At 52.3% G+C, this 23,935-nt stretch overlaps 1 protein-coding gene across 1 annotated transcript in view; it reads left to right on the top strand.

Annotated features, from left to right (window-relative positions):
• Positions 1–22,038, top strand: part of GOLGA5 (golgin A5) — a 28,805-nt gene extending 6,767 nt beyond the window's left edge. Inside the window, exons 3-13 of the mRNA XM_075532437.1 lie at positions 1,030–1,257; positions 3,011–3,230; positions 5,069–5,192; positions 6,260–6,463; positions 9,126–9,296; positions 9,956–10,084; positions 13,844–13,942; positions 15,682–15,907; positions 18,444–18,549; positions 20,116–20,179; positions 21,598–22,038. Coding sequence (XP_075388552.1) covers positions 1,030–1,257; positions 3,011–3,230; positions 5,069–5,192; positions 6,260–6,463; positions 9,126–9,296; positions 9,956–10,084; positions 13,844–13,942; positions 15,682–15,907; positions 18,444–18,549; positions 20,116–20,179; positions 21,598–21,678 — 1,652 coding nt within the window. The 3' untranslated portion in view covers positions 21,679–22,038. The remainder of the gene's footprint in view (positions 1–1,029; positions 1,258–3,010; positions 3,231–5,068; positions 5,193–6,259; positions 6,464–9,125; positions 9,297–9,955; positions 10,085–13,843; positions 13,943–15,681; positions 15,908–18,443; positions 18,550–20,115; positions 20,180–21,597) is intronic.
• Positions 22,039–23,935: the final 1,897 nt, after the last annotated feature.

Genomic DNA, 23,935 nt, shown 5'->3' with positions numbered 1-23,935 from the left:
CTCATTCTTGCGCTGTTCTGTACATGGACACGTGTCTGTGTGTTCCTCAGGTAAATATGAGAGGGGAACTACTCGGCCAGAGGGCAGGTGCACGTTCAAGTTGAGAAGGGATTGTGGCATCTGTCCCCAGGGTGTTCACACCGTTCCCTCCTCAGCATCAGTGTGGAGAGTTCCAGCCGCTCCTCCGGGTGGTGGCCTACACTCGGCGGCGTCTTCATTTGAGCCGTTCTTCTCCATGTGTATTGATTCTCCTTGTGGCTTCCATGTACACCTCCCTGATCAGCAAAGATGTGGAAATCTTTGTCATGTGTTTATTGATAGTTCCTGTTATCCAGTTAGTTACTGTTTTAGCCAGTTTTACTATTTGGAAATGTTTTCTTGTTTTTAATCGCATATTTAACATGTGTTAAGTGGAAGCCCTGTATTTGTATCGTTATGTAGTAACAAGTTAAAAATCACATGAGTCTGAGTCAGTGAAACTTTGTCTGTGCTAAGGCATTTAGATTCTAGTTGGGGGTGTAACATTGATCTGACCTGTAGCTGCTCTCCCTGCTTCGAAACTCACAGCCGGCCTCCTTTGCCTTCCCGCGACTTGTGATGGTGAGACTCGCCCTCTTTTTCCAAAGCAGCAGCTTCAAGGCTTGCCGTTTTCACCTGAGCCCAACGGCTCGCTCACTTCTGGTTTGCTCCGTCCAACAGTTCTGTTCTTTCTTTCTCTTTAAAACACTGTAAATCTGTGTGTGTGTGTGTGTGTGTGTGTGTGTGTGTGTGTGTCCTCTTGCAGAACTGTCTTCTAGCTACTCTGTCACCATTTACTCAGTGTATCCTGACTTTGGGGATTTTTAGAGGTCCACAGTCTCCATTTATATTGATGAAATGTCATCGGAGGCAGGTTGGTTGGGCACTGAACTTTGTGTGCCGTTTTGACTGGAGCGGGCAGCTTGAGCCAAAGGGCAGCCAGCCGCAGTACACTGCCCACGTGTAGGCGGGGAGTGAGCCAGGGTGACACGTACATTCTTTTCCTCCCAGAAACCTCTGCCACTGAAGATGCCGGCCCTGAAGGCCAAAAGGATTCTCCAAAGGAGAGCTCAGCCTCGGCCGCCCCCTGCGCTGGTCACCCCCCAACAGCTAGCGAGGATGGCAAGTCACACGAGCTGTCTAACCTGCGACTGGAGAACCAGCTGCTGAGGAACGAGGTTCAGTCTTTAAATCAGGAGATGGCCACCTTGATTCAGAGATCCAAGGAGACTCAAGAAGGTGGGTCTCCTTTACATGCTTAGGGATTCAGCCTTGCCAAGAGCAACTGCAGACCTTGCACTCAGGCTGTTAGAAAGAAAACTTCCCACGAGACTTCCCAGTTGGTGCTTCCGAAGGGTGATTGGGCCTAGATTTGGAAATGGGCCCCATCCCCGTCTCCCCAAGCATGAACGGAGGAAACAGTGGCTGTGTGGTCGATCACTGTTGTTAGGTGCTGTGGGTCGGCTCCCACTCACAGCCACCCCGTGTACCACGGAATGAAACACTGTCCAGTCCTGCACCGTCCTGACAATTGTCGTGTATGAGCCCATTGTTGCAGCCACCGTGTCAGTCCATCTTGTCACTGCCCCTTTACTTTACCATGCACGATGGCCTTCTCCAGGGACTGGTCTCTCCCGACAACCTGTGTGAAGGACGTGAGACAGACAGTCTTTCCAGCCTTGCCCCTTGAGATAATTCCTTAAACCTACCTAAATGCCATCAAGTGGATGCCGACTCACAGTGACCCTGCAGGACAGCGAACAACTGCCCTGGTGGGCTTCTGAGACGGTGACTCTTCACGGGAGTAGAGAGTCCCTGAGCTCAGAGACCCGAGAGGAACAAAGCACTCGTCACCTGACTCCTTAGTTCTGATCTTGTTTAGGAGCAACATCCCAGGAGCCAAAAGTGGGAGTAGGTGGGAAGGTAGTGGCACTAGTTGGCAGGGTCCCCGCTTGGTGCTGCTCCGGGGACGTGGGGTTCAGCTGCAGACATGCCCTCTGGAGCTGTACGGCGGTGAGGTGGCCCTGAGGAAGGAGGTCCTCAGAAATGGGCCTCCAGCAGGGAAATGAGTGAACGCACAGTGTGCCCGAGGAGAAACCAGGCCAGTGCGCCTGAGGCCTGCCACTGGTGAGAGGAACGGGGCTTCCTGGAGCATGGAGAGAGGCCCACACAGGCCCAAGAGGAAGGGGTTACCACTGATGGGACCGGCAAAACCACAGGAAATGACCCTTCACTTACCCATGTTGTTGAGTCAGACGTGGAAACGGAGCTTTCCCCCAGACCCCGTACAATATGCTTTAAGTGAAGAACATGAAAAGGCGACCCACTGCCGTTGTATTCGGTGTGCGGCAGGTGTGGAGAGAGCACCGAGCAGACCCTCCCACACCACAGTGCCCTGAGCGCCGCAGTCCACCAGCTGAACTCCATGCGCTCTGACGCATCACTAGGCGAAGCAGTGTTTGTAGAACCGTGGGCTCTGTGCCCTTTCCCACATGGGACCTGTACTGTCGGTGTGAAGCTCTGTCAGCATAGCACCCTGGGGTGTGCCAGGCATGCTTAGTACTTTGCAAGCACCAGCCGCTCCGCTGCAGGGAGAGGCAGCTTTCTACTCCCATGAAGACTGACAGTCTCGGGAACTCGCCGCCTTTCTGCCTGCCCTACAGGGTCCCTGTGACTTGGAATTGACCTGATGGCAGTCACAAGCTCTGGTGGCATTGTGGTTCCATGTCGGCCTGCAAACCACAAGGTCAGCAGTTGAAAACCACCAGCCATGTCAAGGAGAGGCTTTGTACTTGCGGAAAGAGTTAGGGTCTCAAAAATCCGCAGGGGCAGTGCTACCTGTCCTGTCAGGTGACGGCACTGAGTTGGGTTGTTTTGTTTTTTCTTTCAGCTTTGTCAATAAGTAACATTTTAAAGGGACTCGGGAGAATCTGCCCATGCTCTGGGAAAGAGGTGTTTGTTGCTTGTGGCGTGACACTTCATTGTTTTACAGAATTAAACAAAGCGAGAACAAGAGTTGAGAAGTGGAATGCTGACCATTCAAAAAGCGATCGAGTAACTCGGGAGCTTCGGGCCCAAGTTGACGATTTGACGGAAGCGGTGGCCGCCAAGGACTCCCAGCTGGCTGTGCTGAAAGTGCGCTTACAAGAAGCTGACCAGCTACTGAGTGCCCGCACGGAGGTGCTGGAAGCCCTGCAGAGCGAAAAATCACGGTAGCTACTCCGTTAGTAATGGGGAAGGAGCTCGGGCAGTGGTCTCTTTCCAGCACCAGTAAGGGTGCACCTAGTCGGCATTCTGCCTTAAGAAAATTCAGCTCTCGGAAATTTCCATGTTGTGCCTTAGGCCGTGTCAGATGTTTGTCCAGTTAAAAATGATTCAGGCTACTGTATAGATGGAGGCTTCAAAGTTGGTGGAAAGATGAATGAACTTTCTGAAGCCCCCTCGTAGAGCGGAGCAGACAGACAGCATCAGCTAGAGCAGGTTGAAGGAAGCGTTAGGGAACGTTGTGTGTATGTGACCACAGGAGAAACGGTTTGGAAAAGGCTGGATGAAGATGGTCATTCATCTTGAAGAATGCAGCCACGATCCCTGCATGGTACATTTCGAAATGGTTGAGTTGCTGTATGTTTTGCTGCATGTGTATTTTCAGTAAAGTGTTCAAATTATTTGAACTTTGACATGCATTGGAAGCAAATCCTTCTGAATTTAAAAGTGGTATTTAAATAGTAGGTGTCATTAGTCTTTCAGTATCTAAAGAAGCGTGATGTGTGTGTACAGTTTGATGGCTAAAAATACAGATGAAAAACCTGTATTGCCCAATCGCTGAAGACAAACGGGTGCATAAGCAAATGTGGTGAAGAAAGCTGATGGTGCCTGGCTATCGAAAGAGATAGTGTCTGGGGTCTTAAAGGCTTGAAGGTGAACAAGCGGCCATCTAGCTCAGAAGCAATAAAGCCCACATGGAAGAAACACACCAGCCTGTGTGATCACGAGGTGCCAAAGGGACCAGGTATAAGGCATCATGCAAAAAAAAAAAAAAGAATATATATATATACCATAGTGAATGAAGGGAGAAGTGCAGAGTGGAGACCCAAGACCCATTTGTCGGCCACTGGAGATCCCCTCATAGAGGGGTTCAGGAGAGGAGATGGGTCAGTCAGGGTGCGAGGTAGTACTGATGAAGAACACAGCTTTCCCTCAGATCCTGGATGCTTCCTCCCCCCAACTACCATGATCCGAATTCCACCTTGCAGGACTGGATAGAGCAGAGGTTGTACACTGGTGCATATTGGAGCTGGAGGCACAGGGAATCCAGGGTGGACGATACCTTCAGGACCAGGGGTGTGAGGGGCAATGCTGGGAGAGTGGAGGGTGAGTGGGTTGGAAAGGGGGAACTGATTACAAGGATCCACATGTGACCTCCTCCCTGGGAGAGGGACGGCAGTGAAGGCGGGGAAGGGAGACTCTGGATAGGGCAAGATATGACAAAATAACAATCTACAAATTATCAAGGGCTCATGAGGGAGGGGGTAGCAGGGAGGGAGGGGGAAAAAAAAGACCTGATGCAAAGGGCTTAAGTGGAGAGCAAATGCTTTGAAAATGATTAGGGCAAAGAATGTATGGATGTGCTTTATACAATTGATGTATGTATATGTGTGGATTGTGAAAAGAGTTGTATGAACCCCTAATAAAATGTAAAAAACATATACCCTAAAAAAAAACCTGTATTGCCAGTGGGTCGGTCCAGTTCAGTGACCCTGCAGGGCAGAGCAGGGATTGCCCCTGGCGGTTTATAGCCACAGGCTTTGGGGAAGCATCTTGCACCTTTATTCCCAGACCAGCTGGTGGGTTTTGAATAAAGGACCTCTCGCTGTGCCTCCTGGACTCTTTAGAATACGGTTCCATCCCTTCAAAGAGGAAAGCGATGCTGCGCGCATAGTGTGGTCAAACTGTCTCTTTTGTGCTAACACGTCCGCATTCTGAGAATCACTCTCCAACACTACTTGCACCTGGAGGAGTGGCAAGGCTTGAGATGTGTGTTTCCTTTTAGGATCATGCAGGACCACACTGAAGGGAGCAGCCTCCAGAATCAGGCTCTGCAAACTCTCCAAGAGAGACTGCATGAAGCAGACACCATGCTGAAGAGAGAGCAAGAGAGCTACAAGCAGATGCAGGTGAGTATGGCAGAGCGTGCGGACTGATGGCACACCCCCCCCGCCCCCACCCCAGGGCTCCCAGTACTTCATTTGTGTTTGTGGCATCAACCGGATGCTGGAGATCGAAGCTTGGTCCTTGCTCAGTGGAATTCATTGTAGGTTTTGAGGGACAGTTAAAATAGTTCATATTCATCAGAGGTGAGTAGTTAATAGTCATCTTTTTTTCTTTCCATTTTATCTACCTAAATGCTGATTTGGGCATCTTGCTTATTATTTTCACTTACAGCTTTTTCTGAGCCCAGTTTGTCCTGATTTGATTATTTCCAGAGAAGGTTGGGCGTAGCTATTGTCTGGAGTCCTGAGATCAGTATGCACCTCCTGGAGCCAGGGGCTCAGGGACTTCTGCACTGGACCTCTCCTGGAGAGCTCTGGCTGCTTTCTGCAGATGGACAGCCCAGATCCCCCTTGTCTGGGGCTGGCTTTATTTCATTTATATATTTTGGCATGCTTTGATGCTTTGTTTTCAGCATTTTACAATGGTTGAGGACCATTTTTACACCTTTTGTTTCAACTGTTTTTGGTTTGGTGAGGAGAACATCTAAGCGTAAAGGGGAAAAAGAGTCCTCAGAACCGCTGTGTTGGTTTGTATTTCTGGGTGTAAGTGATAGACTGAGGATGAAAGGCTTCTAAAGTTAAAACAGCGCTTTTCTCTCAAGCGCCTTTGGGGTTCCTATAGGTCAGAGACCAGCAGGCCAGACCTAGTACTCACGTCGCCAGAATCACCTGGAAATTTCTTATTTAAAAAACCAAACAAAACAGATGCCCCAGCCTGTCTTGAGAACCGTGACACCATTTTCTCGGGGGAGGAGGTGGTTGGGGCTGAATCTTTAACAAACTGTAGTTGATCGCCATGGGTGGGAGCCATCTCTTCTGTCCCTGCCCCTCGGTGCCTAACCAATGCCCAGTGTCCATTCTTGGGCTGAGCTGCTAAGTCCCATCTATGAGGCTATGGGCATGGGCAGGTGTCATGTGTCTCCCACAGCAAGGTGGCAGGGAAGTCTGACGTAAATGACCGTGTTCCCCAGAGTGAGTTTGCTGCGCGCCTGAGTAAGCTGGAGGCGGAGCGTCAGAGTCTGGCCGAAGCTGTCACTCTGGCAGAACGGAAGTACTCGGACGAGAAGAAGAGGGTCGAGGAGCTCCAGCAGCAAGTGAAGACTCACAAGTCCAGCCTGGAGGCCTCCAAGCAGGAGCTGGCTGACTACAAGCAGAAGGCCACGCGGATCCTCCAGGTGAGGTGGGGGCAGGTCATCTCGGGTTGGCTGTGCTGTGCTGGCTCACTGGGATGCCAGGCAGACGCTGGGGGTGGTAGGTTTGTGTGCTCGGCTGGGCTAGCTTGTTTCAGGTGCCCCCCTCTATGCAGACCTTTTGTACAGAGGACAGAGTGTCTTGTATTCTGCGACTCCGTAGTCCAAGCCCCAGCCTGTTGTCACCATCATGGTGGCAGTAGTCCCACGTGCTGCCATGCTGTCCGAGTGGCCATCCTGGCTGCTCTTCATGGAGCCTGCATCTGGTCGAGGCCTCACCTTGCCCAGCTTTGTGCCCCTTGGGCAGATTTACGGTGACTTTAAAAAGACTGTAGTCAGAGCTCTTCTGTCCTTGGCCCATAGCAGAGGTACGTGCCGGCATGTCGGTTTGCTCCCTAGGATAGTTGTTCCCCCTGAGTGATAATCTGGTCTCTTCTCCTACTCCGGAAATCCATGCCTCCCTCCTCCCTCTTCCGACTGTCATCTCCGTCAGCTTGACCAAAGAGCACATGGTACCTAGGTCTCGGACACACCAAGCCACCCGACTGCCATCGAGTCAGTTCTGACTGCAGGGCACGGTAGAACTGCCCCTGTGAGTTCCTGAGACGGTAACTCTTTTAAATAGTTTTTTTCTTAATCATTTTGTTGGGAGCTCATACAACTCTTATCACAATCCATACATCAATTGTGTCAAGCACATTTGTACATTCGTTGCCCTCATCATTCTCAAAACATTTGCTCTCCACCCAAGCCCCTGGCATCAGCTCCTCATTCCCCCCCCCTCCCTGCTTCCCCACCTTTTTAAAACAGTTTTGGTGGCATATAATTCACATCATACAATTCAGTAGCTCAGTCACGTAAAAGAGAGTTATGTAATCAGCACCACAGTCGATTTAGAACATTTGTTCGTTCTTGAACTCATTGTTAGCAGGTCCCCATTTCCCATTCAGCCCCCTCCCCCCATACACCCAAGCAACCGCTCACCCAGTCACTGTCTCTAGAGATTCACCTATTCTGGATTCTGGATTTTATATACAGAAAAACATTAAAACCGTTTAAAACCTCAATCAAAAAGAAAGCAGAAAATATTAAGAAGGAGGAGAAATTTTAAATGGATCAAAAGGGAGGAAATGATAAGGTGTTGTATTTTAACCTGACTGTATCTGCAATCGTCCACTTTCCAATGCATCCTGCGCAAGAGCCTATAAAGCCTCAGCTTTCTCCCGAGGATTGGCTGAGGGTTTTGAACTGCTCACGTTGCAGGAAACAAGCATTTAATAATAGCAGCTCAACTCACCATCGCCCTGCCCCTCCCCCAGCTTTCAGGAAAGTCAGATTGGCCTGAATTGCAGCAGGAGAGGCTGGGAGTGTCCAGGGAAGCCAGGCAAGGGGGTGGGCGGGGTGGGGGGTGTTGTCTGCCCAGGACTGAACTGAGACTGAGCCTCAGCCACTGGAAGGTCCCCTCCCAACTCATCCAACATAACTGGCATTGGAAAACTTGTCTTGTGAAGGACCAGATAGTAAATATTTTAGACTTTGTGGGCTACGTAGGTTTTGTTACATATCCTTTTTTTTACTTTTTATTGGCAGTTGGGTGATGGTTCACAGATCAGATAATCTGTTGTATATTCAGTAATTCATATACATTTTGTTTCATCTCATCCCCTCAATATATCGTCACATATCCCACTTCCTCCCTGTTTCCTGTTTCCACTCCCCCTTCTCTTCTGACCTCCTGAACTTTGACCTTGAGCAGAGACTGCCCATGTAATCTCACATGGCTGAGCACTGTGAGGTGTGCGAGTCTCCCTACAGTAGCACTTTCCCCAGGGACCTGGCTGCTGGCTGGTCATGGAGCCGTGGGGTGAGGTCCGGTCCAGGCCTGAGGGCACGAAGGGTCATCCTCTTGCAGGCTCCACCAGACTCTCTCCAACACTCGGCTGGCTTCTCTGGTGATTGTAGAGTGGGAGGAAGAGACGTGTGGAATAGACGTGCTTCTTCTTCATTATTACGCTAGTTTTTGGAGCCCTTGGCATCAAAGCCACCAGGTTGCACAGCCACGGTGGGCTTTACACCACAGATGAACCTCCTGAAACGCGGCCCATCCTCTCTCCCCTGGCTGCTTGTTCAAAGCGACTTGTTTTAGTTGCCAGTTACATGAATGTCACAGACCTGCACCCCCCACCCCCGACCTCAGGCTCTCCAAGCCCTGCCAGCATGCGCCACCTCGCCTGGGGAGCTGTCTCTGCTGAGAGCGCTGCCAGTCCCCAGACCACGGCCCTCTCTGTCCCGTGTTCACCGTCTCCTACCGGGCACTCACATGTCACTCCAGGTTGTGAGGCAGAGGTCAGCACAGCGCTCCGGAGTGTGGCACGTGATTGTAAACATAGAGGAAAGCGTGAACAAAGTTGTCTGACAGGTGCTCTACTCTGCCGGGTCCCTGAGGGCAGGGCTAGCAGCCCAGGACCCTGCGTAGCCAGGCTCCACAGCACTTTTAGCCTCGTGGGGTCTCAGAGCTCGGCGTTTTCTTTCCAGGTTGCTGCAGGAGGTCCCATGGGAATGTTTGCATAGTTCTGTCCTTTCTGCGCCATGTAGTGTGTGGGCTGATCTCGCCTGTCCCCTTTCTCCCTCGCGCCCTCGGCCCCAGTCCAAGGAGAAACTGATCAGCAGCTTGAAGGAAGGCTCTGGGCTGGAAGGCCTGGACGGCGGTGCTGCCCACAGCGTGGAGCTCGAGGAGCTGCGGCACGAGAAGGAGCTGCAGCGGGGGGAGATCCAGTCGCTGCTGGGCCAGCTGCAGCAGCTGCGCTTGGAGGTGCAGGTATGCAGCCTCACGCTCCCTTCACAGGACTGGCCTGACCTAGGGTGGAGGCGTGCTGAGGCCCTGTGGACGCGTAGTCACAGGTAGAGGTGAACCCCACGTGGCACAGTTCTGGCCTGGGAGTGGCTGGAGAGTTGACGGAACAGCATAGCCAAGCCACTGGGTTGGTTTGTTCAGCCGGCAGTGCCGGGGACCTGCTCTCAGCCATGCGTCAAGCGGGCAGAAAACCTAGACGCTCTTCACCCCTGCTTGAGGATTTTACAGGAAATCCTGAAGGTGTTCTTTGCGTTTAAGAGGTGAGAGTAGTGGCCCCGAAGTGGAGGAGGGAGAGTTACGGGGAGATGTGAACTTGAGTCACCATGAACAGCAGTGTCCGTCCTCAGACCAAGTGGGAGGAGAGGCTTTCACTGGGCACCACTTCCTCGGGACCCACTGCCAGGGTCAGGGCCTGGCTCGTCTCTGGCAGAAAGCTCCCGAGATCGGTCTGGCCCCACTGCTCATTGAGCCCAGTGGATGGCGTCACGTCTGTCCTCTCCCTGGCCCTGCAGTGGGTGCCAGCGTCAGCACTGCCACAGGCTGGTTCGTGGCGGCACTGGCTGTCCAGTAGCTGCTGCTCTGAGCTGTTGGGTCCTGCCGCCTCATAATGGCCTTCTTCTCAGGAGATGGAAGCTCAGCAGGTTAACGAAGCAGAATCGGCCAGGGAGCAGTTACAAGACCTGCAAGACCAAATTGCACAGCAGAAAGCGGCGAAACAAGAACTGGAGGCGGAACTGGACCGACAGAAGCAGGTGAGGATTGAGGTCCATGGTCTCGTGGGTGGACTGCCATCTAGTGGTCTGCGGAGGAAAACCAGGCCTGTTACTATCTCGTCGATTGCCAAGCCTTGCCCGCCACCCTAGGGCACAGTATAATTCTCCCACAGGGCTTCCCAGCCCACAGTCTCCCTTGGAGCTGCTGGTGGGTTCAAACCTCTGACCTTCAAAGGTAGCAGCTGAGCTCTAACCGAGTGGCCCCAGGGCTCTTGGGGTGACCACCCCAAAAGCAGCTTGTTAACCTTCTTGGCTCCTGGGCTTGAGTGTTAAAAGTAGATGGGACCTGACAGGATACTTCGTCTGCCCTACCCTCCTGTTGTTTTTTACCAGTTGGAAAGTGGGCACACAAAATCATGGTGCCACCTAGCTCCCCATCACACGGCTGATTGCAGGGCAGCCTGCACCCGGGAGTCCTGTTGTTGTCGTCTTGACACGTTAAAGCATTATTATGACACGTGCCCTTTCTAGGAACTTTAGTACCGTGCCAGGGAACACAAAGGCCACAGGACCATTCTTTCCGCGTGAGCCAAGTGCTTCCGCGGCTCTTTCCCAGTCACCTGGAAGACCCCATCTGAGTATCAGTGAGCAGTGTCTGACCCCCCATGTTGTCAGTTTCATAACCCAGGTAAGCATGCTTACAGCCACATTTTCAGAACAAGATTCTCTCATGAACGACGTCAGTAGTTCATTGACTAAAGACATTGCTTGAGCAACTTCTATACATGATCTTACTCTATCATCCCAATAAATTCAGCATGATTCTCCTCATTTTTCAGAAAAACTTTCTTATTATTCTTAGTATGACAGTCATAATACTTTCAACTTTGTGTATTTCTGTGCTTTGAAGATTATTACTTTTTAAAGTGGGGCTTATTGCTTCAGAACGATCTGGCTTTCAGAGATATGTCTGTGGGGTTTGTCATTAGATAAGACTTCATCTGCATCCCAGGGGTAGGAGAAGAGCTCCGAGCTCCAGGCATATCCGAGTCCCTTTTAGATAATTCTGTTATAAGATTGGATGTTCATTTATTCAAGCATGTCTCGTGTATTAAAGCAAAAATTCAATGTCCTTGAGGGTTAACAAGTGAACGTTCTTTGTCCTGTAGCAGACGATTGTACTCTTGCCCTTGTTTTAAAAACAGAAGGGCTTCGTAAAGGGAGGCAGTTGCACTGTAGCTGTAGGGGGCTTGCTTCGCCCCCTGGTCATCACGTACTGTTGCTGCTGCAGTCAGGCACCTGGAGTCAGCTCCAACCCATCGCGACCCCGCACCCACAGAAGGACACAGCGCCCGCTCCGGTGCCGCCCTCACCCCGGTTCCTCTGCCTGCGCCTACTGCTGCCGCCACGGTGTCCGGCCTCTCTCGCCCTCCCTCCTCTTGACCAAACACGATGTCCTGACGCTGTGCCCAGAGTGTGTGAGACACAGCCTTGTAATCCTGCCTCTAAGGAGCCCTGTGGCCTCAGTTCTTCCAACACAGACCAGCCTGTCCTTCCAGTGTCCTTCTGTAGCCCCAGCCTTCAAATGCAGTAGCCATCAAGTGCTTGCTCTTCGGATTAAGTCATTCCTAGTATTTCTTAAAGAGCCCTGGTGGTACGGAGGGTTCAGCGTTGGACTGCCAACCTACAAGGTCGTGATGAAACCCACCAGCTGCGGTGAGGGAGAAAATGTGGCCATCTGATTGGCAGTCTCACCCCCGATGGGGCATTTCTGCTCTGTCCTGTCAGGGGTCTGAGCCAGAGTCAACTTGGGGACAGTGGGTGTGGTCTCAGGTTTAATGTTTCTCATTAACTTACGTAATTTTAGTCTTAAACATCGTGCTCACCAAGACCTTAAAGGAGTCAGACACATAAGCGGCTATTAAATGTTCTTTTAAACTGTGATTCTCCTGCCTCCAGTACCTTTCTCGTCTTCTCTCCTTCTTGATTGCCTCATCTCATTTCCTCATCTGTGAAATGACCGGCGTTGTCTGCAGTGATTTGATTCCGGGTCACTGTGACTTCTCTGAGCAGTTCCCTGGACGCCCTGTGTTCACGTAGTTCAGCGCCAGGCTTTCAAAGGAAGGTGCTTGGGTAACTTCAATCCCTCAGTCTCCCTCCCCGGCCTCATCACCTTTCCTGGAGTGGGCTCGTTGCTCTGTCCGGTGCTCGCAGACCCAGACCTGGTTTGACAGTGCCGAGTGCTGGAGGGGTCGGGGGAGAGCTAGTAACAGCATTCTGCACTTTTCCGATCTGCTCTGTGGAAAAGCGGTACCTCAGGGCAGTTGAAATGAAGGGCGCTTTCCCCGGGCAGCTTTTCACCTGTACAGCCATGTGCGCTTCCTTCCTTGATCGCCGTTTATAACATTCTCCCAGTTTTTAAAGTTGTGAGGTCATTCTTTTATCGGTTTACTGGATCTTCTTATATATGAGGGGCTTCAAAAGTTTGTAGAAAAAACTCATTGTCCTTTTTTAATTCTGTGTTTTCCACAAACTCTTTGCAGTCCCTCGAATGAGGGAGACTAGCTTTCTGTCTCTGATATGAATTGCAAATCTCATTTTTTCCTGATTTTGACGTTTGTCGTTTCATTTGCTCAGCGTTAGTTGGGGCTCTGTTGGGTTTTCTCAGTAGGCAGAAGTGTGATTTTTCTGAGTCAGATTGGCTTCTGCTGTTCTTATCAAGGCTTTTGCATAGATTGTTTTATTTTTGCATATGTAAGCCTTTAATCTATTAGAGTGTACTGGGTGTGGGTGGAGTGTGGTTCCGGTTTATCTCTCCACATTGTCTCTCTGTACTATTTTGGGAAGATTCTCCTTTGTTTGTTTCTGCTGCCATCTTTATCATGGCCCCAAATTCTTAAGGTCTCTCGATCGCTCTCCGGACTTCTGTTTGCTTCTGTTGGTCGGTTGATCAGTGTATTCCCTAAACCCTGATTTCTGACTCGTGGCAACCCTGTGGGACAGCCTCACCTTTCTTCCAGGGAGCGAGTGGGTTCAAACTGCTGCCGCTGGCAGTTAGCAGGCAGCCCGATTCATAGCTCACAGTTGGACACCTGTTCACCTCATAGGGCCACATTTCCGTTTCTGAGATTTTACACTACCTTTAATGTCCTGTGTGACTGCTCCCTTTCTGAGATGTCCCCTGGTTGTTCTGGTCTGTTCTGTGTGTTGTTGTTTTTCTATCTCTACAATTGCCTTCGGTAGTTTAAAAAAAAGCGTTACTTTGCGTGGTGTCACACCAGATTTACCAGTGAACTTGAGGAGAGTTTATCTTTATGATGCTGTCTTCCTACCCAAGGACGTGGTGTGACTTGACTTGTTGGACGTCTTTCGGTATATGCTGTACAACTCTTTTCAGACGTTTGTTTGATAGCTTTTGCATATTCATTGCTAAGTGTTTGCCCTTTTGTTGCCAACATACACTGGGCTCTTTTTTCCATGACATCTTGTAACTGGTTCTGACTGGTTATTGTTTTTAGATCAACCTGTTTTCTTCTGTTGTTCTCTACCCTTCCACCTTACTGTATTTTACCATGCTTTGCCTAATTGACTTACAGGGCGTGTGATTTATTTTTTTGATCCATTTTAATCCTCATGCTGAAGTGTAAACTTTTTAGTAGACCCATTCAATCAAGTCCATTCAATCATTCATTCATTTCTGCTTAGCAAAGATGGGCTGAGAGCCTGCTCGGACCTGTGGTAGGTTCCGGGGCCAGAACAGGGAATGCTGACTCGGCGTTGTCTGTTCCTGCTCTGTAGGAAGCCCATTACATGGAAGAAGACCTGTATCGGACCAAGAACACATTGCAAAGCAGAATTAAAGATCGAGAAGAGGAAATCCAAAAACTGCGGAACCAGGTAAGAATCCGCGCGCACCGCTTGGGACGTTGTCCCGGGAAAGCTGCGTCTGTGCAAGCGTGGAGCATGAGCCCTTCTTTCTGCCCACGTGCCCTGAGCCCCAGGCACCTTACCTCTGACCTGCTGGGTGCGCGCCTAGGCCCCGAGTCTGCGTCTGCTCCGCTCGCGGCCGGCCGTCCACCAGCTCCCGAGGAGGCGCGCGCAGCCCAGGATGTTGGTAGAGCTTCTGCTGGCTGCACTTTCACTCACCACGCTTGTTTTTCCTGGAAAAATCCAATGGATCTTCCCAGTCATGACCGAGGGCTCTCTCCTAGGGTCACCAAGACCCGTTGGGAACTATGAAGACGGAAGGCATGCTGAGAATTGTGCCACCTCAGCCTCCTCGCCCTGACTCACTGAGAAGTAAACCCCATCACACTGCGTCACCCCCAGGGGGACAGCAGAACGGTTCTTGTGTCTTTTCTTTCCAGCTCCTCTCTTGCAGTCCCCTCACGGCACCGTCACGTTCCCCGCTCCTGTCCTGTGTTTCCTGCTTCCGTCCCCCCACATTTCCCAACCCTTTTGAACTCTGCCTTTGAGTGAAGACTCCTGCTCTTACAGGGCTGATTGTTTTGCGGTGGGCGTCCCTCCCTAGTGGTCCCTGGGTAGACCCGTCTCTTGTTTGGCTGAAAATTGAGCCAAGGAGTGAGTTCCGTTCCAGACCTGCAGAGCGATGAAGGGCCATGGTCTCTGGAGCTTACCAGCCCTGTCCAGTGTCCAGCTCCTTAGCCTCGGCTCATGTCTGCTTCTGCGCTTCATTCCACGTTTTACTCCCTTCCCTCCAGAGCACTTGCTGATGGTAGCTGGGCACCAGCTGGTTCTTCCGGTCTCAGGGTCGTAGAGACTGAGGTCTGCTTCCTTGTGACTTTCCATTTTCATCTCCTTTCTTTCCTCTGGGTGGGCAGTGACCAGCCATAGCTGCAACTTAAATGGCTGCCCTTGAACTTTTAGGCCTCCATCAGCAGGATGTAGAGCATTGTCTCTGTGAGCTATCTTATGCCAGCCAACTACGGCAGACTTCTGTACGAGCTACGCCCGCCAAAGGGCTGTTTGACTTTCAGAAGACGGCAGGACATATCTTTGGTTCAGGGTTTAAAGATGACCTCAGAGCGTTCATTTCAGAGGTTCCTTCCCCCTCCATGACTCCAGAAGGTCTAGAGTCCATAGAACTTAAAATTCTGGCCTGCATCTTCCCCCTCAGGTTTTTAAGTGCTGATTGAGCCCCACAAGATTAAGTTCATGAATCGCTAGCAGGGGTCTGTCTCCTGTTACCTGAAAAATGGATCTTGTAACAATGTTGGAACTTCCACCTCATGAGCATGAGGTCTCTGTAAAGCGACTGAGACTGTCCATTTCTATTTTGATGCCACAATATTGTTTTTAAGCTTCAGGGCACTTTGTTCATTGCTAATATATAGAAAGTCACCTAGTTTTATGTATTGGTCTAGTGCCTAGCCTTGCTGGACCCACTTGTTCCAGCAGTTGCTTTTGTGGTGTTTTACACCGATGATACTGTATGAAAATGACAGTTCGGTACAATGGAAAACAAACAAGGGAAACACTTGAGTAGGCGTGGAAGACTTCGCAGCATCTCGGGAATCAGCGGCTGTCACATTTGACCTGTGAGGACGTGGCAGGGAGGGTTCTGGGTTGTGTGACTCTCAGTTAAGCAGTCCTTCTGTCACCGCTCTGCCTTCCAGCTCACCAATAAAGCTCTGAGCAACAGCAGTCAGTCGGAGTTGGAGAGCCGGCTGCACCAGCTGACGGAGACACTCATCCAGAAGCAGACTCTGCTGGAGAGTCTGAGCACGGAGAAGAACTCACTGCTCTTCCAGCTGGAGCGCCTCGAGCAGCAGACGAGCTCTGCCCCCGGGAGCAGCGGCAACGGCTCGTCCATTAACATGTCGGGCATGGACAGCAGCGACGGTAGGAGCCGGCCCTTCCCTGCCCTTTGTCCCCGACCTTCCTAATTCAGGCAGGCTTTTGAAAGGCTGCAGACAGCTCATCTTCATTTCAAAAGAAACTTCATCCATGGACGGACCCAGCTGGGCTAGGTACCATCTCCTAGCTTGGTGGGTGAGCGGGATAGTGGGGTCGTGCATGCGCCTGGTCGGGATACTTGCCAGGATGACCAGAGGAAGAACTCAGTGGAGAGGGCCCTTCAGGAGAGTGAAGCGCAGCCTGCTTGTGCAGTGAGGGTGGCTGTTGTTAGAGCAGGGCGGCCTGACGCACCTTGCACTCGTCAGAGTAGCCGCCTGGGGCAGAGGCTGGAGTCTGGGCACAGGTGCTGGCTGCGCTAAGGGCCCTGCCGAACACACCCCCGGCCTCTCTTGGCTGCAGCTCACAGATGGGCCTTCACGTGGTGTCCCCACCTCTTCCCCATGTCTGTTCTCATGAGACACCAGCCTGCTAACTGGTGGCATCTCCACAGGCCCTGCTTCATACAGAGCAACAGGTACCAGAGGTCAGCCCTCTCTACACATGCACCAGGGACATAATCTGTCCACAGCACGGCATTCCAGTCAGCATGCCCCTGCTCTGTCACTGAACAGCAAAAGCAGAGAGTCCTAAAGTGTCTTGTTAGACAGAATGTTGGCACCCATGCATCAACAGAACAGATTTTTAATGTTAGAACTTCATACAGTTGAAAGAATAATCAGCAAGTCTCCTATTTCTTTGTCAGTTTTTACGTGTTGAGCTACTAACTGCAAGGTCAGCAGCTCAAAACCCCCAGCCGCTCCGAAGGAGAAAGACGAGGCTGTCTGCTCCCACACAGAATCACAATCTGGGAAACCCACAGGGCATTCTGCTCAGTCCTGTAGAGTCACTTAGAGTTGGAATCGACTTGATGGCAGTGAGTGAATTTCTCTGAACAGCCCGAGGAACCTATGATCGTTGTAGAAATACACAAACAAGGACGTGCGCTTTGGGAACATCTTTCCTGCGTGCTTGTTTTGTCGACGTTTGTAGTGTCTGGTTTTTATAACACCGACCGGTTTGCACAGTCCTGGCATCTGCTTCTAGAGGGCGACCACGTGGCAATTCCTGCTTTGTTACGTGACTTCTCCGAGTGTGGCCAGGTTTTGCCACGGAGATGGAGAAGCCAGCTGGGCACCTGCCTTGCCCTTCTCGTCTTCACAGGGCGCTACCTCAGCTGCCTTCTGTCGCTCTGGTTGGCGGGGGTGACTTCTCTGACAGGTGTCCCCCGGAGGCGTCTGGATGGTGTGAGGAGAACCTGCTTGTGTGCATCTCGTTTGCCTACCTGGGCTCTTAGGTCAGTGGCGCTTGTCGGCGCCATTCTGCAACCCTGTGCTCAGCAGTTCAGACCGCGGCTGGCCCTCAGCTGACCTCACGGCCGTAACCGTGTTGGAGCCCATTGGTGAAATGGGTGCACACGTTTACAGGTTTTGATACTCGTGGCCCAAATCAACACATCATTGTTGAGCAACCAATAGGTGCCACGTACTTACCACCCTGGGCTCTGGAGACGTGGAGGTAGACAGAGGAGCCCTGGCGTTGGGAGCGGTGTGGGCCCAGCAGAGGGTTATGCCCGAGGCTGGTGAGTGCAGCAGGACTCCGGGGGTAGGGTTGGGCTGTCATTTCCATAGTGTCACCCTGGAAGGCCTCCCTGGAGGCAGTGAGGTGGTGACCCGTGACGGTGTAGGAGGAAAGGGGCCTGGCGGAGAGGAGCAGGTGCAAAGGCCCTGAGGCGGGAGTGTTCCTGGCCCCGTGCCACTGGGGTGGATGAATCGGGAGGAGAGGCGTGAGGTGAATTCTCATTGCTTGAAGGCCATGACTCTGGGGGAGGGCGAGGCCACTGGAGGGTCTCCAAGGGCTGCCTGACCCTGTGGCTGCTGTGTGAAGAAGAAGCTTCACAGGGCTGGGGGCAGGCAGCTGAGAGGTCACCGTGCGGATCCCGGTGAGGATGTGACAAAGCAGGGACTGGGTGGATTCAGGATCTGTTTGGCAGGTGCTCCGGCAGGTGCACTGTGGGTTTGAGAGGCAGGCATTGAGGCTTTGGGCCTGTTCCTGAGCCAAGGGAGGCTACTGCGGGAAGAGCAGGCCGCTGCAGGGCAGGACTGGCAAGGGGTGTGGGGCGTGCCGAACCCAGGGAGGTGGCGCCAGGGGGTAGCTGGAGTGTGGGAGGCCTCTCTGGAGCTGCAGTGTTGCCAGGTAGGGAGGGTGTGTGACGTCATGCCTGCTAGCCCGGGAGGCCACACCTGTGTCCGCGGGTACCCCATGATGGAGCCATCGGTGGGCAGACAGAGGTGTCTGTCAGGTCCCAGCCCTCACACAACTCCCTGTCTTGGCAAGTCTGATTCGGAAGCTTCTAGCTTCCTTGCATTCCTTGTTCTCCTGAGAAGCCCTTCCACATAAGAGGTAACCCATGTGTCCACTGGGATTTTGTGGGAAGATGCTCCTGGTATCCGTCCAGTAATCTGCCGCCGTCATGTTTTAACAGGCGCGCGTCTGCGAAACGTCCCTGTTCTTTTCAGCGACACAGAAGCGAGTCTGGCAGGGATGTACGGGAAAGTCCGCAAAGCTGCCAGCTCAATTGACCAGTTCAGGTAAGGGACGCCAGCAGCCGTGAGGGACAGGCTGTCCACAGTCTAATAAAACTGGATGGAAATGAACTTCCAGTGAGGGGGGTGGCCACGGTTGTCCCCAAAGATTCACGGCCACACGGCTACGTTGCAAAATGTCCTTCACAGCCTCTCCAGGTGTGTCGTTCCCGTCAGGCAAAGCTGTATTTGAAAAAGGCACCAGCTTCTCCAACAGATTTCCAAACCGATCTCAAACTCACTACAGTCGGGTTGACGTCGGCTCACGGCTGCCCTCTAGGACGGGGCTTCTGAGACTGTCACTCTTGACAGGAGGAGAGGGCCCCATCTGGTGGTTTCAAACTGCTGACCTTTGGATCAGAGCCCAGCACAGAACCACTGTGCCACCAGAGCTCCTCGGGCTTTCAGGGACATTCTGTCGCAAGCCACTCATCCGATTCACGGAGAAAGCGTCTGTCTCCTGTGATGTCCCGTCCTTGGTCACCTGGCGAGTCCGAGGTGTTCCTACACGGGCACGTATACCAGTCACCTAGTGTGGTGTGCACTTCATATGACACAGTGGAGTAAGGCCCCGAGCGTGGTGCGAACAGTTACACCAAGTCCCACCAGCAGCCCCACACGCCCCTCGGAAGACAGGTCTGGCAGTCGGCTTCAAGGTCGCAGCCTTGAAATCCCCATAGCGCAGAGCATTTCACAGCAACTGAGTACACACACATGGCGTTTCTACATGTCGCCATCTACTCAGGGACTTCAAAAAGTTCTTGGAAAAGTGCAATTTGAGGAGAATGGAATTTTCCAGGAACTTTCTGAAGTCCCCTTATATGTATAGACATATTTTTATCCGCCTTATAAGGAAAATGTCCTCACACTTCATACTAAACTCTTCCCTTCTAGTGTTCATGTTGAAGTGGACTTTCATACACTGCATAATAATCCTCTCTTAACCCGTTTACGTCGTGATAAGAGTCAGGGTGTTAGAAACAAGCAGGGCGGCTCACTGGGTCTCCTGCAGCCCTGGTCTCAGGCAGCGTGGGTCTTAGAGGGTGTGGGAGAAAGGTAAAGGCGCTCGTTGAACGCCGGTCCCCGGTCCAGGGTAAGGCGGCAGCGGGTGTGGATCTTCCTCTCTGAGCACTTTGCGGGTGTACTTGCATTTCTGTACTCCTGCCTTTGAAAAGCATGTGTGTGCTAGGCGAAGGCTCGCCGATTGGCTGTTTGCGAGTTCCCTCCCACCGGGGGCTCGCAGCCTGCCTGATGAGCTGTTGTAACGTGTGTAGCTGGAAAAGGAACGTGGCTCTAGGAGGAAGGGCCATGCTGCCGTGTGCCCATGGGGAACTGCACAGGTTTCAGAGAAACCGCGGGAGCCGGCTCTAAGCCACGCCGCGAAGTCCCGTAGAAGCAAGTGCTGCGTGATGGTTTCAAGCGAGTGAGCAGGACTCGACTGGAAGTCACACTTCTAGGGGGCCACACCAGCCACGGCGATGAGCGGGCTTGGGACGGGTGCTCAGATGCGGCCACAGGAGGGTTTGATTGCTGTAACACTCTTCTCTCCCCTCCTTCCCCCGGCCCCCACAGCATCCGCCTGGGAATTTTTCTCCGAAGATACCCCATAGCGAGAGTGTTTGTGATTATATACATGGTAAGTCACGCTCAAACCCCCTGCCATCCAGATGCTGTCTCATAGCAGCCCTGCAGGACGGGGCAGAGCTGCCCCTGCTGGTTTCCAAATCGAACTCTCTACAGGAGAGAGCCTCGTCTTTCTCCCGCGAAGTGGCCAGTGGTTTCCGTCTACTACAGACCTCGTGGTTAGCCGTGCCACTCGACCACTGCACCCCAGGGATCCTCCCTAAGCCAACCGTGCCGTAGGCGGTTGTTGGCCAAGTTGTGGGGTTTTAAGGTTCTGGTCTTTCTGCAGGCCTAGCAACCAGTTCTGAAAGAATAGAACTCTTGGTAATTAGAAAACTTCGGTGAATTGCAGGTGAATGGCAGGTTATGTCCAGAGTATGTTCAAACTTTAGTGCCCCCTCTCATCGTGGGCCCTGGTTTTAAGCCCCTCGAAAGATAGACACGATACAGAACCACTGGTTTTGTTTTTCTCTTGTGTTGTAAAGTTGCTTTAATTCTTCTCACTTACTTTCCAAAAGAGCCCAAGGCACGCGTCTTTTGCCAGGCTTTTTAGGTGACTTGGGATGCGCCGGCCCCTGCCCTGCATGCCTGCTGAGACCACAGACCTCTCAGTGGAGGTCTCGCCCTGGCAGCCTCCTGACCGAGAAGAGAGAGCGTACTCGAGACAGAGTTGCACCCTTCGGGGACACATCCGTTGTAGGGGCAGGGCGAGGGACGGGAAGAGGAAGCCTGAGGGGCATCAGGAAGGATTCAGGCCCCGCCCACATGGGCTGAACTGATCCCCAGCCGCTGGAGACGTCGGCTGTGAAATGGGGCTCGTATCCTTCTAGACTGGGGCTCCCTCAGGTGGGGTGGGGGACTCTCCCTTCATTTCAGTGTGACTTGTGGGAGACTGGGGACCTTGTCTCTGCTGTCCTCCCCGATGCTGACAGGGCTGTCACCTCTGGGAGCAGAGTGCCGCCCCTCCCTCGGCGTGGGCAGTGCTGGGATCGGCAGCCTGGGGCTTAGCTGCCGCGCCACAGGTGGTCTGGGTGGACGGGGTACTGCACAGGAAGTCCACCTCTGAGGCCTGACCCCGTTCTTCTTGCCAAGAGTGTTCCCCTGCTCCAGCCGCAGCCCATGGCTAGCCCTCCCAAAGCCCAAGCCCAACTTGCTTCCTGCAGGCATTTGCAGCAGCTTCCTGTGTCTCTGCACGCGACTCTCATCATCTCCTCTGCATTAGCCACTCAGTGCTCGTGTCTACATGTGCAGTCAGAGCATGGCCCAGCTGGGCCTCGGGCAAATTCTGTACACATTGCAGCTTGTCCTTCCTTCCTTCCTTGCTCGATTCCCTGCGAGTCCGCCCCTTCCTTGATTGGTGCAGGGCTGCCCACAGGAGCCCAGAGAGGGCTGGTTTACAGTCGTACCCTGACACTGTTCTGCTTCCTTTAGGCTTTGCTTCACCTCTGGGTTATGATCGTCCTGTTGACCTACACGCCGGAAATGCACCACGACCAACCGTACGGCAAATGAGCCCAACCCAGTGGCTGGAAGGCTCGCCTGTCTTTTTCCAGAACTGAGATCAGCATATGGGCCAGTGGCTGGAGGTCTCGCCAAGGGCAGCCAAAATCACTGTTAACTTTCTAAGTTATTACACACCTACTTCTGCTTCCTAAATCACTCTCAGTTCCCTTCGGTGGCAAGAGGTTCTAAACCCAGGTGATTTAACCAGCTCAGCATTGCAGGTTCAGGGATGCGAAGACAGCAGGGTCCAGGCGGGGAGACTGCCGTTGCTCACTGCCCTGTGGCTCAGAGGGCGCCGAGCGCGGGCCAGAATCAGGGAAATGAATTGTATTTAGCGATATGAATAAATGGATCGTTTTCTTTTTGGTACTTCCGCCTGCTTTTTTTGTAGTTTTCCATTTCTCACTGGGACTTTCGACATGTTAAAGGCCTGATCAGTGCCGAATCTTCTGATAAAGGAGTACCTAGAACTTTCTGTGCGTTCCTCTTTACAATAATGTGGGTTTCTTACATCCACTGCATACCTGACCTTCCCTTCGGTGGGAAGAACCAGAAATCGGCAGCTAAAAATAACCCCACTGAGTCCATTCCCACTCAGAGCCCCCGCGAAGGCAGAGCAGCACAGCCTCTCTCTGGAAGCAGATGGCCGCATCTGCCCATCGGAGGGGCTGCGGGGCTCGAACTGCCGACCTTTCTGTTGACAGCCGGTGCTTAACCCCTGTACCACCAGGTCTCCTCCCAGCAGCAGAGCCCTTGGAACTAAGACCTAGTGGTTGGCACTGCCCCCCAGTGTGGGCATCTGCTCCCTCTCCTCCAGCCTGGACTTGAGGCCTTGGAGGCCAGCTGGAAGCACGTAGACTTCTTCCTCAAGATTTTCTTCTTTCCCCTCTGACTTGGAACCATGCCTGGGTGCCATAAGTAACGGGAAGCAGCATGGGCATCTTATCCGTCATCACGGCCTCGGCTGTGTCCTTCTGGTTGGGTGGGATGGTTCTCCGTCTTTTGTGCAGTCTACCCATTGGAAATAGTTTGACCAAGTATTTCCAGGATGATTCTTTTTGCATTTAAGTCTTTCAGCTGGGTTTCAGTTCACGTTCTTGACCATTAGGCACCGGTGGGGCATGGGGGGCATTTTTCAGTGCTGCCATTTTCTGTGGTGTGCTTTGGCCGCTTGAAAGGGACCTTTTGCGGCAGACCTTCCCAGTGATGCTCCTCCTGACTTCTGGCCCACGGACATCAACTGGATCCAAGTGCAATGAGATGCTGACGTCAATCTTCTCTCCATGCACTGAAACAGGCTTGACCCAACTAATGGTATTTTAAAACCACCTCACTCCTGTGGAACGGGGCACTGAATACGGAAGGCCAGGGAAGAATTGCTGCTTTTCAATCATGGTTCAGGCACGGATATTGAATATGCCATGGACTTGCAGAAGAGCAAAGTTGTCTTGGAAGAAGTACAGCCAGAGGTTCCTTAAAAGCAGGGATGGTGAGACTTAAGTATCACGCGCTACTTCAGACGTGTGATATATCAGGAAAGACTGTCGCCGGAGCAGGACATCAAACTCGGTGGAGTGGCATCAAAAGCGAGGAAGGCCGTCAACGAGATGGGCTGCCACTGGCTGCAGCAGTGTGCTCGAACGGCAGGGACCGTGTGGCTGGCACGGGCCAGGCAGTGCTTTGTTCTGTTGGTCACAGGATCCTTAGCGATGGAGCTGACCTGAGGGAATCTAACAGCAGTGCCACTGCTTGTCCTCCAATACTGCCCCACCTTGACCAACGGATGTATGAGAGCACATCTTTCCACTCTGGTCACCCAATGTGTCTGCTTACGGACATATTCCCGTAGGCACTCGCTCCTCACTTAGCTGCACTGTCGGCTTCCAGAGACCCAAGCATCATGAATTCTCACCCACTGCCATCGCCTCCCACTGATGTGGAGTCACAGTGACCTTACTGGACAGGGTAGACCGCCCCTGTGAGTTTCTGAGACTGTAGAAAGCCTCGTCTTTCAATCTGAAAGTTGGGGTTACATAGAAATGGAGACTGACTCCATCGTTATTACATCCTCACAAAACTGCCAAGCCACCGAGAATCCGGGCCGGCCACGTGAAGATACAGCCTTAACCATTGCGCCCGTTCCTCTGGCCAGTTGCCTGTCCTGATGCGCCATCATTTTGAAAGCATTTTCTTTCTACTTGAGTCTTTGGTATCAGTGCCTCTATTATTTTTCCCCTCTTGGAAAATCATTTTTAAAACGGGTTTC

The sequence above is a fragment of the Tenrec ecaudatus genome, chromosome 14 (assembly GCF_050624435.1).
Source record: "Tenrec ecaudatus isolate mTenEca1 chromosome 14, mTenEca1.hap1, whole genome shotgun sequence".
NCBI classification, from domain to species: Eukaryota; Metazoa; Chordata; class Mammalia; order Afrosoricida; family Tenrecidae; genus Tenrec; species Tenrec ecaudatus.
The sequence above is the reverse complement of the archived record's forward strand: the minus strand, read 5'-3'. Positions and strand labels throughout refer to the sequence as shown.